The sequence below is a fragment of the Phascolarctos cinereus genome, unplaced genomic scaffold (genome assembly GCF_003287225.1).
Source record: "Phascolarctos cinereus isolate Bilbo 61053 unplaced genomic scaffold, phaCin_HiC Scaffold_8;HRSCAF=390, whole genome shotgun sequence".
Taxonomy (NCBI): Eukaryota; Metazoa; Chordata; class Mammalia; order Diprotodontia; family Phascolarctidae; genus Phascolarctos; species Phascolarctos cinereus.
Window position 1 is genome coordinate 41,549,545 of NW_027556291.1, and position 14,422 is coordinate 41,563,966.

Consider the following 14,422-nt stretch of genomic DNA (forward strand, 5'->3'; position numbering starts at 1 on the left):
TTGCACCAACGTGAGTAGTCAGGAAAGAGAAAGTCAGTGAGGATTCTGGTAAGAGAGAACAGCAGGCCTAGAGGCACTGACAAAGGAAAACAAACAAACCAACAAAATTCGACCTTGGGCAGCATTAAGAGGGACTGTCTAACTTCCAGGAATAAGGAGGGGCTAGTTCCACTGGATTCTCTGCCCACTTCAAATCCCATTTAGATCATCAGTTTCAGTTCTGGGTACCACAGTTCAGGAAGATCACTAATGAGCTGAAGAGTGACCAGGAAGGAGAAAAAAATGAAGCTCATCGTCAAGAACAGCTTTTGCCAAAGGAAGGAACCAAGTAATAATGTGTGAAAAGCAGGATTGTCCATGGGGATAACAGAGACCATTTCCCCCTTCTAGGGCCTAGAACAGCTAATTCATTCATTCCTACTGTGGGGTTATTAGACCCAGTCAGGGGCCTATGAGCTATACTGAGGGAAGTGTATCATGGGAGGAGGTTTTTAGTGTTCTTGTGCAGCAGGGACTTTTACTCTAAACCAAGGGTATTTAACTAGGGGTCTGTCACTTTTTTTTTTTCTAATGTTTTGAGAACCATATTGCAATATAATGGGCTTCCTTTGTAGAAAGGATTCTCTGTATTTTATTTTATGACTTAGCTGAGAAATAGCCCTTAGGCTTCACCAGATTGCCTGCCAGAGGGGTCCAGGACACACAAAAAGGGTAAGAAGCCCAGCTTTATCCAAACTCTACATTTGCATTTTGAGTAGTGGGGACAAAAGCAAAGCCTGGGGTTCACTTGGCACCCTCTAGTGTCCAGCAAGAGTCACTGCAGCTTATGTACACACGAAAATGACAAAAAATGGTCCCGCTACAAAAGAAAAAATGCTCTCCTTGAAATCAGGACAGGCCCGATTTCGAATCCCAGCTCTTATACTTTGCAACTTCTCAGGCCTTGGTTTCTTCCTCTGTAAACTGGAGGTAATCATTCTGGCACCACACCTCCCAGGGCCATTCTAAGGAAAGCGCCATTAAACCTAAAAAAATGGGGAATGCCATTCCTACTTCCTGCCTGTTCCACAGGAAGCCTCGGAGCCTCAATTGTATTCCGTAGTCCCCGTTTCCCAGAATTCTTTGAGAAAGGTGTTCTCTGAAACTAGCAATTCAAAAATGCAAAAGACCTTTTGTCTTTTTTGTCTCAAAGGTACTTACCAGTGTGTGTGAGTTTTGGTCAGGCCAAAAAGATTCAGGGATTGGCCAGTGCCCAACAGCAACCCCAGTTTTAGGGTTCAGGCGCACATAAATTAGCTTGCGACATCTGTGCCACGAATGATGATGGCCAGAGGACTTTGATGACTTGTGAGCCTCTCGGTGTCCGCCTAAGAGGACACAAGAAAAAGAACTGGTCAGCAAGAATCTTTCAGAACTTGGTCAGGATCCCATGATGCCAGCTTAGCTGGAAACGCGGTCATACGTGGGTTGGATCAGCTTCCTTTTAGACTTGCTGGCTCCAACCTGTATGTATTATGTTCAAAAATTAAGCAATCAGCAGAAATAGAGTGATCAGTGGAACCGATTAGGTACTTAACACACAGAAGCAAATGACTACAGTAGCCTAATGTCTCATAAACTTAGAGACTCCAGCTTACTGGGGTACACACTCACTATTTGACAAAAACTGCTACAAAAATTGGAAAGCAACATGACAGAACCTAAATACAGACCAACATCTCACACCATATACCAAGATAAGCTCCAAATGGATACACGACTTAGACATAAAGGGTGACATCATAAACAAATTAAGAAGCAAGAATAAAATTACATCTGGGATCTATGGACAGGGGAAGAGTTAACGACCAAACAAAGAACAGAGAAAATTTAGTGAAGATCAAATGGACAATCTTGATCATCTAAAATTTAAAAGTTTCTGCACAAAGAAAATCAATGCAGTTAAAATTAAAAGGAAAACAGAGAACAGGGAGAAAAAAAATTTTGCAACAGGTTTCTCTGCTGAAGGTCTCACATCTAAGATATGTAAATAACTGATTCAAATATATAGGAACATGGGCTATTATTCAATGGAAAAGTAGTCAAAGGCTATGAAGAGGCAATTTTCAAAGGAAAAACTCCATCCACCAACAAACATATGAAAAATGCTCAAAACCACTAAAATTAGAGAAATACAAATTAAAGCATTACTCAATTTCCCCTTCACACTGGTCAGGTGGATAGAAATTATGAAAAAGGAAAATGACAAATGGTTAAGAGGCTTCAGGGACACAGGTTACACTAATGCATTGTTGGTACCAGAATGGAAGGCAATTCGAAACTGTGCCCCCAAAGTGACTAAACTGTGTATACTCTCCAACCCAGCAGCACCACTACTAGGCCTATAGCACTAAAGAGATCAAAAGAGGAAAAGGGCCCATATGTACCAAAATATTTCTAGTAGCTCTTTCTGTGGTGGGTGGCAAAAAGGTGAAAATGAAGGGGGCGAGGGGGGGAAGTCCATCAGTTGGGGAATGGCTGGACAAACTATGGTAAATGAATGTGATGTAATATTACTGTGCTACAAGAAACGGTTTCAGAGAAACCTGGGAACTGATGAAGAATGAAGTGAGCAGAACCAGGAGAACAATTTATAGGATAACAGCTGTTTTAAAGATATACAATTCTGAACGACTTACGAACACAATGACTAACCACGGTTCCAGAGAACTCACGATGAAACAAGCTATCATGTTTCATCAGACAGAAAAGTGATGGACTCAGTGTACAGATGGAGACACATATTTGTTGGACATAGACAATGTGGAAATTTGTTTTGCCTGACTAGGAATATTTATTACAAGGGTTTTTTCTTTCTTTTTCAATTTGAAGGGAGTGAGGGGAGAAAGTGGATTTTCATTAACTGAAAAAAAAATTAAATGAAAAATAAAGCAATCATATTTGACAGTCTTTCTTGATTTAAATGGAAACACACCAGCAATATGTAATCCAGGCAAACTTACAGACCATTTCTTCCTTTTGATATAAACAAAGGTGTACCAACACTATGCTTTACGGAAGGTTATTTCATGGTAAATAATAAGCATTCTGCTTGGCTTAATTATTAAGTCACAGCATTACTTTGGCCCTAGAGATATGTAATCCAGTCAAATCTATAGATATTTTCTTCCTTCTACAGTAATCAAAGGTGTCCTAACAACATACTCTAGACAAGGTTATTTCATAGTAAAGAATAAGCATTCTGCTTGTCTTGATGATTAGATCAGAGAATTCATTTGAAACCCAGCGCAGGACCATAGCCCACCTAATGTTTTTAAGGTTATGTAAAAACATAACCTTAAGAAAATGATCCTATCAAGGTGGCTGACTGCACAGGGACAAGGTGAGAAATGGGATATCAGAAAACTGATGTAGTATATCTGGTTTGGTTATAGTATATTAACAATGCTCATGAAACAAAGCTGCCTTCTTTGGGACACAGCAAAACTAATTCATTTTGATCCCTCTCCCTACGCATTTGAGATCTGAGATTTCATCTCTGCAAGGAAATCCCAGTGTGGAAACTCCCTCTGCTGCTGGAGAGTGGCAATTTGGAGTCTGAGCAATCCCTTCTTAAATGATTTGTTTGAGGTCACTCAGCACCTAGGAGGTGTTGAAAGCGAGTGATCCTTGCACCCGAGGGTTTAGCCATTCTGCAATCTCACCTCTGCAGTACCTTCAGCAGGGCACAACTGACATAAGCTGCTTTCAATCCTCAGAAAAAAAGTCCCCTCGAATGACACCACTGGGCCCTGGACCATGACAGCTAGCTAAAATGAGAAAACTTAGCCCAACTACAGAAAACACCTCCAATTTCAACCCGTCTAGAACTGTTAGGGTTATCGCCCAAGGCTTAGAGGATCACATGCCTAGTAGGTGTCAGGGAGGCCATTTGAAGGCAGGTCTTCCTGACTCCAAATCTAGGGCTCTACCCACTATGCCATACTGTCTTGCAAATTCCCAATGGTCCCAAAGAAATATAAAATATACCTGTCTATACTTTCCTTATAGGTCAAATGACACTATTGGAAATGGAAAGGAAAGAACTTAGCTGTTTTCCTCCAATGTTGCTCTATACTAGGGGCAGCTAGATGGTGCAGTGGATAGAGCACTGGCCCTGGAGTCAGGAGGACCTGAGTTCAAATCCGACCTCAGACACATAACACATACTAGCTGTGTGACTCTGGGCAAGTCACTTAACCCCAATTGCCTCCTATAAACACAAAACCAATTGCTCTGTACTGAACACTGCTCAAAAGGCTATGGGCTTAGAAATCTTTTTATACTACAGGTTATCATAATATGCTACCACTCTAATATCATTTGACCTACAGTTTGTAGATCTCAAGATGAAATACTTTAAAACAGTAAAAGGAAACCACACTTTGCATCGTTTGGTTCCAGAGAACAGATAACGATACATACCTCTGGCCTCTCAGGAGAAAGGTGGGGACTACAGGGGCAGAATGCTATATACACTGCCCAACCAGGCTCACTCTCTAGCTGTGTTGCAAGGGAGAGCTTCAGGTGACTTGAAAACAAAAGGCACCACAGATTTCTTTGAATCAAAATGAGATTTTGGACCTATTGACTCCTTAGTACAGAGCTCATCTCATTACATCTTCCTTCCCAAGTCAGAAGTGAAGATTCTACAACAACACACGCTGCCAGTCTACAATTTCAACCTTATTAAAAAGCATCCTGCCAGACAGGAGTTGGCCAGGTCTAACAGAAATCCTTGAAAGCTGATCTGTAGAATAAGAACTGCTCGGACAAGTTGGTAAAAACATTTCACAAGAAGCTATATTGATATGCTTTGTCTTGTGATGAGGGCCACTGAATGGGAATCTAACTTCACAGGAAAAGTGTCCATGCTCAGGAGTGTTTCTCGAATCCTGGCACAAAAGGGACAGAATGAATGCTGTCATGGAGGCACGCAGCAGGGTATGATGGAAAAGAGGGCCAGGACTGGAGTCAGGGACCTGAGTTCAAATCCTGATTCTGCCACCTACTCCCTTACTGAGAAGACTGTGACATAGTGGCAAGAGTGCTGGCCTTAGAGCTGGAAAGATCTGGGTTAGGCATTTATCAAGCACCTTCTATATCCCAGGCACTGTGTTAAGCGCTTTACAAATACTATCTCTTTGATTCTCATAACAACCCGGCAAGGTAGGTGCCTTTACTATCCCCAGACCTCCTCAAGTACCTGAAGAGCTGTCTTACAGAAGAAGGACTAACCTTTTGCTTGGCCCCACAGGGCAGAGCTAAGAGCAGTGAGTGGTAGCTCCAGGGAAGTTGATGCGGGCTCTACATAAGGAAAAACTCAGTAATGGGTAGAGATACTCAGCAGAGGAATGGGCTATAAAGCATTTCCTTCCCAACAACCCTGGGAGGCAAGTAGTAGGACAATATCATCCTCACTTGAATAGATGAGGAAACTGAGGCACAGATGAAAAGAAGTGATGTGCCCAGGTCACCCAGCTGCTAAGTGTCAAAGCCAGAAATGGAACTCAGTTTATAGTTTCCAGGCCAGGTATCCCACCACTCTACTCGTCCTCCCCTCAATCCAGAAGGAGTTTTGCCAAGGGGCTGTACTGAGGATACAGAGACAAAACAAACCTTCCTACCTTCAAGAGGCTTATAGTCTAGGGGCAGAGGCTGGGGAGACAGGGAAGGGGAAGGGGGAGGGCACAACACATAAATGTAATAAGCTCAGGAGTCCTGGGAGTGGCAGGATCCCCCAGGTCCTGCTTCTGGCCCAACCTGCATTGCCATTGTCCTGTGGGAAACAGCTCCTGTGGAGAAATGGTCAGCCAGCCCGTCAACTGGGAACTCACGGTGCAGGCAAGCCAGCCCAGCTGAAGCTTTTAGGTACTTTAAGGGGAATATGGAAAGTAGCATGCGCCAGGCAAGCCGCTCCCCTCATGCCCCAACGGACATATCCCAGGGCCCTGAACCTAAGAGCCTTGGGAATAGCGATCTTTCCAGCTCAGTGCCCTCCTGGGAAGGAGATGCAGCCTCCCCACTGCCCCTGCAGGTGCTTCAGACAGCCACAGCTACTAAAGGCCCAGAAAAGAAAGCTCTTGTCACCAATGTCTTTGGCCCCATTAAACGGTTCAGCATCAGAAACTGATGCAATTTATCAGTGGAAATGACATTAAGGAAGAGGCCTTGCATTTGGTTTTCTTTTTTTCTTTTTAGGCAGTTGGGGTTAAGTGATTTGCCCAGGGCCACAAAGTGAATAAGTGTCAAGTGTTTGGTCTGAGGTCAGATTTGAACTCAGGTCCTCCTGACTTCAGGGCCGGTGCTCTATCCACTGCATGACCTAGCTGCTTCGAGGCCTTATATTTGTACCCTAAGGAGCTCTGCGAGGACAGGGGCTGTTTGACTCTTCTGCATCACAAGCGCTTGATGTATACTTTAATTCTTCATTTGTTCATTCACACATAATAATTTGAGGAACAGAGAGAGAGCCCTGACCGCTAAGGGGATTCTGAAAGGCTTACTGTAGGTGATGCCATCCAAGCTGAGCTACAAAGGATGCTAAGGACTCAAAGATGTGGTGCTAAAGAGAGCATTCCCGGCATGGGGACAAGCTTGCTCTACGGAGTGGAGGCAGGAGGCAGGTTCATGAAGGTGGATAATGGACACGAAGCTTAGAGAGGGAGGCCTGGAGCCAGACTGTGAAGGCCTTTAAATGCCCATATCAGCAGTGCCATTTACCACGGAGCCTCTGAATAAAGGGCAGCTAGGGGGCCCTGTAGTGGATAGAGCACTAGGGTTGTATTTAGGAAGACTCCTCTTCCTGAGTTCAAATCTGGCTTCAGCCACTTACTAACTGAGTGACCCTGGGCAAGTCACTTCACCCTATTTGCCTCAGTTTCCTCATCTGTTAAAGATGAGCTGGAGAAGGAAATGGCAAACCACTCCAGCATCTTTGCCCAGAAAACCCCAAATGAGGTTACAGAGAATCAGACACAACAAGTATAACAACTCTGAATGAAGGCTCTCATGGAGGGAAGTGTTTTAGAAAGGCTCCTTTCAAAAGCTCTCTCTTTTCTGCCCAGTAGGATGGAAGCTCCTTGAGGGCAGAGACTTTGGTGTTGTCTTTGTATGCTCAGGAAATACCCAGAAGACGGCCTGGGATATCTATATCTATCTATCTAAATCCAGAGATATAGAGAGATAGATAGGTAGATAGGTAGCTATAGATCGACTAGTAGATCCATCAATATCTATATAGTAGATACTTCAACCAGGCCCTTGTGCTGACTGGGGATTTGCTTTTTTTTTTTTTTAAAGACGATCCCAAAGCCGTGGAGCTAGGTGCAGCAGAGCAGCGAGCACACTATGGCTCAGGTATACTTGAGGCTTTTTCAACGATTGAAAATTGGATTTTCCACGTGACTTGTTTCTCCTGCCCAAAAGAGCATTAGGCAAAAATCATGTCCCTGTTTCACTCTACCTTGCCTTGCCGTTCATCGGCTGACTCTCAAGAAAATGGTAGTGCAGTGAAGAGGCAAGGATGGGATTCTGATCGGCCTTCACATAGCGTACAGGACCAACAATGGGCCAACAATTTCTCAGTAGACAGCCTGAAGCCAAGCAAGGTGGGGGGAGCAGGGAGAGTTGCTTTAGGCAGCAGGGAAAAAGCCAACACTGCCTTCTGGTGCCCCTTCCTCCCTCCCCCCCAAAGGAATCCCATACCTACCTCCCTTTCCTTTTTTTCCGTCGACAGAAGAAGTGGGCTGTGGTCCTGCTTTCTCAAAGTAAACAACAACACCACTTTGAACTTTTTGAACTAAAGATTCTAAGCACTGGTTCAACATTTTTTGGGTCCTAATACAATAGGAACGGCCTAGATGAAAGAGAAGGAAAGAATACAAGGGTGAGCATTTTGTTTTCTAACAGATCATTCAACAAAACAAAATACATCTGAAAACCTCACCACATGGCAGGGTATAAGCTGCTATTCAACTGGATTCAATTAAAATATTTATTAAGCACCTACCGTGTGTCTGGCACATGTAGGCGTTTAATAAATGCTCCCTTGATTGACTGACCAGAACTAGGGATACAAAGATAAAATTAAAAAAAAAAAATCCCTCATCCTTAAGGAGTTTAAGTTCTATAGGGGCTGTCAACATTAGCTAAGCGGGCAGAGGGGAGAGACAGAATCAAGGAAAGATTCCCGGAGGAGGTGGCACCTAGGATAAGCAACATATATGCAGATACATAAAACACAAAATAACCGAGAAGGGAAAGAGCCCTAATGACTGGGGGCAGGGAGGGGGAGTCAGGGAGGACTTTCTCAGGTATGGGGGGGGGGTTCCTGAGCTAAGCCTTAATAGTAGACATTGTGGGGATAACTCTCATGGGGTAAGCAGCTACAGACGGACTCCCCGTAAATAAACTCAGTGTTGGAAATAGGGCTGATGTAGCTGTCGACACCTCTACCTAACCTCCCCTCCTGTCACTTCAAGACCATAAATTGCGCCTGATACCTCCTGTAACTTCACACATTTGTGTAATAACAGATTCATCCACTGGTACGCTCCCTAGTGTCTCTGGCTCAGATGACAACGTCCCAGGTATACGCAGCACCAGGGCAAATAACCTCTGGTCCCAGCGGAAAGGTTCTTTGGTTAGCTCACTTCCAGGCAGAGAAGAGGTCAAAGGGAGATGAAGCTGGTGAGGCAAGATTGGGCAAAGTTCATCTTAAAATGCAGCACTGGAAGCCCCTACTCCTCCCCTGCCTTTCAGGGATGGTCAACACGAAAGGTTTGATCAAACCTGTTTCTCATGGAAACAAATCTACCTCCCCTGGGGCCTAACTGCAAATTCCCCACCATTGAGATAAAGCTATATTAAAATGGCAATCTTACCTCCTCTTGGACACTACTCATATTTGTCAACTTATTTCCATCTGTGATGGCAATTAAAAGAGCTGGTTCCAGAAAACATGGATTCCTCCCCTAAAATTATATTGGGAAAAAAAGATCAGTGTGTGAAACAATAATCTTTTATCAACAAATTTTCATTCAGCACACAGCTCTCAAAATGCTGATGGAGAGTGTTTTTTTTTCCTCCCTTGATTAAAGAATGATGTAAAAGACCAGGGCATGAAATAGTTGATTTCAAAGAGAACTGAAGTCCAAGGGACCAAAATCTAGCAGCAAGTTCAGAAATGGTATTCAGTTTTACCCTGGTCCTCTTGGAGACCGTCATATCAGGATATACCTCACTACTGGAGCTCAAATCATCATGAAATGAATGTGTTTAGGAACAGGTGATATGAGTCATCCTTAGATCATATAAAACACTCAGCAAGCTTGAGTGCTGGCACAGGTGGGCGAAGGGGATTCTCCCTGCCCCCCTTGCTCAGAATCCCAGCAGTCATTCATTTGGTTCTAGTCCCAGTGTCTACTCCTGCTGACCCCTCGGTGGGCAGGGCAGCGAACAGGAGCCATAGTGAGTACTTCTCCACCTTTCCTTCTTCCTCAAGCCTTTCAGTTGGCAGTTGTGAAAAAAGCACACACTCCAGCTACCCATTCCACATATCTACCCCAGCACAACAATTTTTATCAAATCTGTACCCTGGCACATGGAGGTTTGGCCTCCCTTGGAGCAGGACACATACCAGATCAATGGACTCTGTGTCTAGCTGCCCTGTTTCTACGATATACAAGAATAAAAATGGGACATGTAGGAATGTAAACATTCCTACATGTAGTTTAAATGTAGTCTAAAGTACAAGTGAACAACATCAATACCTGTTATTAAAAAAAAATGTTTAGGGTTATATCATCTTTCCAGAGACTGTGAAAATAAAATGGAAAATTTCACTATGCCCACCTGTAAATTCTTAGCCATGCTCATGCCCAAAACACAAAGCCCAAAACAGTTAGCTGTAATCTCTTAAATGTGTTGTTACCTGTCCATAATTGTCTATTCCAGACACCAATCTATTCAGATTTAACAAATCGAATGCAGATTTCAGAGCCTGGCCAAGAGTAGTCAGTCCAGAAGCATGAAGGTTTTTCAGTTCAGTCATGAATGTGGCATGGTCCTCTTTCCAACCAGCCTGTAAGATCAAATAACATTGGTTATTTTCTTTCTGTGCTCATGTCAAACACTCTTCTTTCCTTTTTACTGCTTTGGTCTCTGTTGGCCACTGCTAGTTCTTCTATATTTCTTCAGTTTCTGAAAAAAGAATCTTCTCCTTCTCAAACAACAATCCTTTGAAACACTAGTTCCAAGAAGTAGCACCTTCTTCAGATAGAACCCTTGATCTCAGCCAGAAAGTTAGAAGAACCTGCCCATGCCAGAACTTGCAAAGAGGCAGACCTAACAGGTCTGAAAGTGGAGTGGGCCGCCTTGGGGGGTATTGGGTTCCCCGTCACTGAGGTTTTTGGGAGGAGGCTAAATGACTATTTATCAGGGATGTGGAAAGAGGGATTCTTGGTCAAGCCCCGGTTTGACTAGATGGCCTCTCAGCAACCTTCCTACTCCTTGAGTTTCTTTTGATTCTATGCAATATCGCCCTGACAAATAAGGAAAGAGCACCTCTATCCTATTTCAACCTTTTGGCTCCTAGGAAGGGACCAAAGGGAAGAGAGTCTTCATTTTCCACAAGATCAAGACTAGAATCAAGAAGCTCAAGCTGATGATGGGGCTAGAAGGCTGGCTCTACAGGCTCCCTCCATGGCTTGCTGTGGTTGTGCTTAACCCAATGAAATCTGTGCAATGTGGGCAATGAGATGGAAAAGAAAAGTGATACTGTCCAGGTAACCTTGACCTAAAATATATTCAGTGAATTTCATGGCCAATAACCTTTAACATTTATAAACAATTGCGTGGGTGATGACTTTCAGATCTGTTCCTAGAAATCAGTGTAGTCCCAAGTAAGCAGGTATCATATCAAGATTCTGATCCTTCATACCAGAAAGGTAGAGTGCGCACTCTGTAATTGTTATACCTGAAAGAGACCAGATAACAGATACAAAACCGGCTATAGAAAAGGTCAGGTCACAGAAATGCTTGCATTCTAAAGCAGCAAACAAATCTGTCAAGATGAGGTCAAGTTCCAAAGACTCCAAGGAGGTGCAGTAGGAAGAGCACTGGATTTGGACTCAGAAGACCTTGGTTCAAATCCCAGCTCTGCCATTCACTTGCTGTGTGACCTTCGATCAGTTACTTTCCCTTTCTGGGCCTCAGTTTCCTGCTCTGCCAAATGAGGGGCTTGGACTAAATCTCTGAGCTCCTTTTCAGCTCCATGATCCTCTGATTACAGCCCACACCTGCTGCCATTCAGACTCACTGAAAGGAAAAGAGCAGGCTGATTGGCTGGCAGAATTAATGAAAGGTCAGCTCTTGCACTGGAAAGCTGAGAGAGATGGGACCAGGAGAAGACTACAGCAGGAGTTCTTAACCCTTTTTGTGCCATGGACCTCTTGGGCAGTCTGGGGAAACCTCTGGCCTCTTCAGAATCACGTTTTGAAATACATGAAATAAAATGCACAGGATTACAAAGGAAACCAGTAATGTCAAAATATGGCTATCAGAAAAAAATTAAAAAATTTAAAGCAAGCTTACAAACCCCAGGTTAAGAATTCCTAAACTAGAGAGATTCAAAAGGGCAGCTGAAAGGCAGAGAGAAGGAGGGACAGAGCTGCAGGTGGCAGGCCTGAGGGTGTTGCACATCCTGAAGTCAGACAAGGCAGAGGCCAGGGCAGCTCTGCAAACAGCCCTGTGTGATTCAGCAGCCAGCCAGCAGGCTCCCCAGCACATGGAAAGCCCTCGAGGGCAGCCAGGCTAGGCGGGGAGAGTGCACAGTCAATGGCAGGTAGGCAACAGGGGAGCTGAGGCCTTCAATTTTTATTCCAGCCTTGACACACGAGTTGGGTGGCCCTGGCTAAGCCCCTTCCCCACTCTCTGGGCTTCGGTTTGGCCCTCTGGAAAATTGTGGGGCATGGGGGTGAGTGCAGAGAAATCTCAATGGAACAGATGCTGTACCTTCTGCCAGATGGGTGATGGATTCAGGGGGCAGATGAAGACAGTTATTTTTTGGCCATGGCCAGGGGCAGGACGGGGGGGGGGGAATTTTTTTTTCTTGACTATACATATTTGTTCCAAAGAGTTTATTTTTCTTTTTTCATTTGGGAAGATGGGAGGGTATAGGAGGGAGTAAGGGTAGATTTTAGTCAATTAAAGAAAATTTTAAATTAATTTTTTAAAAAAGGAAATGGTCGGGGTGGTATGTTTGGACATGATGCTTTCTTGCCTTATCATCAGCCGGTGACCCTGGGCACTCACTGTCCAGTTCAGCCAACTAAGGGAGGGGGGTGGAGGAATTTGCTTTATCTTCTTACATTGACAAACCAAACAGGACCACGAAAACACTGTAGCCCATAGGCCTGTGAAGCCATTTAATAAATCGACAAGCATTTGCTAGCTGGCTACTAGGTGCCTGACTCTGTGCTAGGGCCTAGGGATGCAAAAACAATGAATGAAATAATCCCGACTCACAGGAACCCTTCATCTGAATGGAGAATGAGAAGCTGCTCAGGATTGCACTAAGACTTTTGGGACACCCAGCATAGTGGCAGAAGAGGCCTCGAAATATATTTTAGAAACCATCACAGACTCCAAATGTCCTCAAGTAAGAGGCAAAAAGGCCAAGAATAAGACAGCGGTCCCAGCGTTAAGGAGAAAATGGCCATCCACTTACAACTTTGAAAAGGGTGAGGATAGGAAAATGTCGGTGGATCAGGATGGCATTGGCCTGTACCATCGGCTATGATATCCAGGCTCCGAGAGGGCAGCTGCTGAAATTCTTTGCCAATTGAGTCACCTAAAGTTGCTCGGCACAGGCCGAAATTAGAGCACCAGCCTGGGTTTTATTTAAATGGTTCTCCCGGGCAAAGAGCAGAGTGCCCTCCCCCCACCTTGAGCCCAGGGCCCATGGACAAGGCAGAAAGATTGTTCTGAGCTCTAAATTCTGTGAAATGAAAGATACTGATTTGAAAAGATTTAGGCAACTTGGCCAAGAGATAGAAGAATATGAGGCTAAAACCAGTAAGCATGTCATTATTTAGCCAGACTCCATGTGATGAGTGAGCACCACACGAGGGCAAAAAATAAGTATAATTCTTCGTAACCCAATCCAAATCCTACTGGCCACTTCCAGAGCAGACTAGCTGAACTGGGGGACAAAGGAGGGGTTACCATTTATTTTGTTTTTATCAGCTAGCAGAATATGCTAGGAAGGCTATGAATAATGTTAGAAGTCACATGGCGGGGGGGGGGGGGCTAGAGACAAGAGGCCTCATGGGAAGGAAGCCCACCAGCTCCTCAGTTCCACGACTAGGCCTCCAGTTTTTTTCCCAGTTACTGCCTCTGACAAGCTGACGTGTCCATGTAGGGACTTGCCCAACACAAGATCAAGGGAGGATGGTCCTCCTTTTCTTGGCAGAAGTGAGGGAGCTGAGGTAGGCAATACTGATTACACACACCATCAGACTCGGTGGAGGTCTTGGTTCCTCTTTGTCCTCCTCTTTTAAAATCTTATAATGGAGGGTTTCCTGGGCAGGGGAGGAGGGAGAGATTCAGAAATGAAAGTCATGCTAAAAATTACTGATAGGAATTTTTTAGAAAAATGATAGGTTAACTGAAAATATATCACTGTTTGGTAGGAAAGGCTGTAGGATATTTGATTTAATAATGCCCTGGCAACAGGATATTAGGTTCCACCTAGATAACCCAGCATCACAGATCTCTAAAATACGGGGCCCAGATTTTGTGGAGGCCTAGGAGTCAATCTGTCAGTAGTGCGATGTAGTGGAGAGACAGTCAGACCTGTTATCAGGAAAGTACTGGGTCTGAATCTCAGCTCTATCAAGTCACTTTCCCTCCCCGGGCCTCAGTTTCTTCATCTGTAAGATGAAGGGGTTAGAACAGAAGAATCTACGATATCAAAATATTCTGAGGTACAAAGATTGTCCAAATGGTTAGTTACCACAGAATAGTACCAAGGGCAAACAAAGCCAAGAATAAGAAGCCAAGAATCAGAGCTTTATGCCTCCTGAGACATCATCTGGTTCAACCCTTGGATTCCAGGCAGATCAAAATCAATTAACAAGTAGTTGTCAAGCTTTTAATAGGTCCTTGGAGATAGAGCAGGGGAAATGGAAGTCCTTAATTTTAAGGAAGGCAGAGAGAACATGAGGAAAGCAGAGACAGGTAAATGAGCAGAGTCTATATAGGAGACACGGAACAAACCAAGAGTCTAGCTGAGAAGAGAGGGTACTGGCTGATCATGGGGAAATAAGGTGGGATATCATGTCATTTGGGGCCAGATGAACCTCAAAGGCCAGGGAGAAGA

General features: G+C 44.2%; 1 protein-coding gene across 1 annotated transcript in view; it reads right to left on the bottom strand.

The window, feature by feature from the left end:
- LOC110196568 (integrator complex subunit 6-like) overlaps window positions 1-14,422 on the bottom strand; it is a 65,175-nt gene that overhangs the window by 27,871 nt on the left and 22,882 nt on the right. The window contains exons 3-7 of the mRNA XM_020969882.1: window positions 9,974-10,123; window positions 8,925-9,014; window positions 8,544-8,727; window positions 7,751-7,897; window positions 1,201-1,367 (exon numbers count right to left, since the gene is read on the bottom strand). Of these exons, the coding sequence (XP_020825541.1) occupies window positions 1,201-1,367; window positions 7,751-7,897; window positions 8,544-8,727; window positions 8,925-9,014; window positions 9,974-10,123 (738 nt within the window). The remainder of the gene's footprint in view (window positions 1-1,200; window positions 1,368-7,750; window positions 7,898-8,543; window positions 8,728-8,924; window positions 9,015-9,973; window positions 10,124-14,422) is intronic.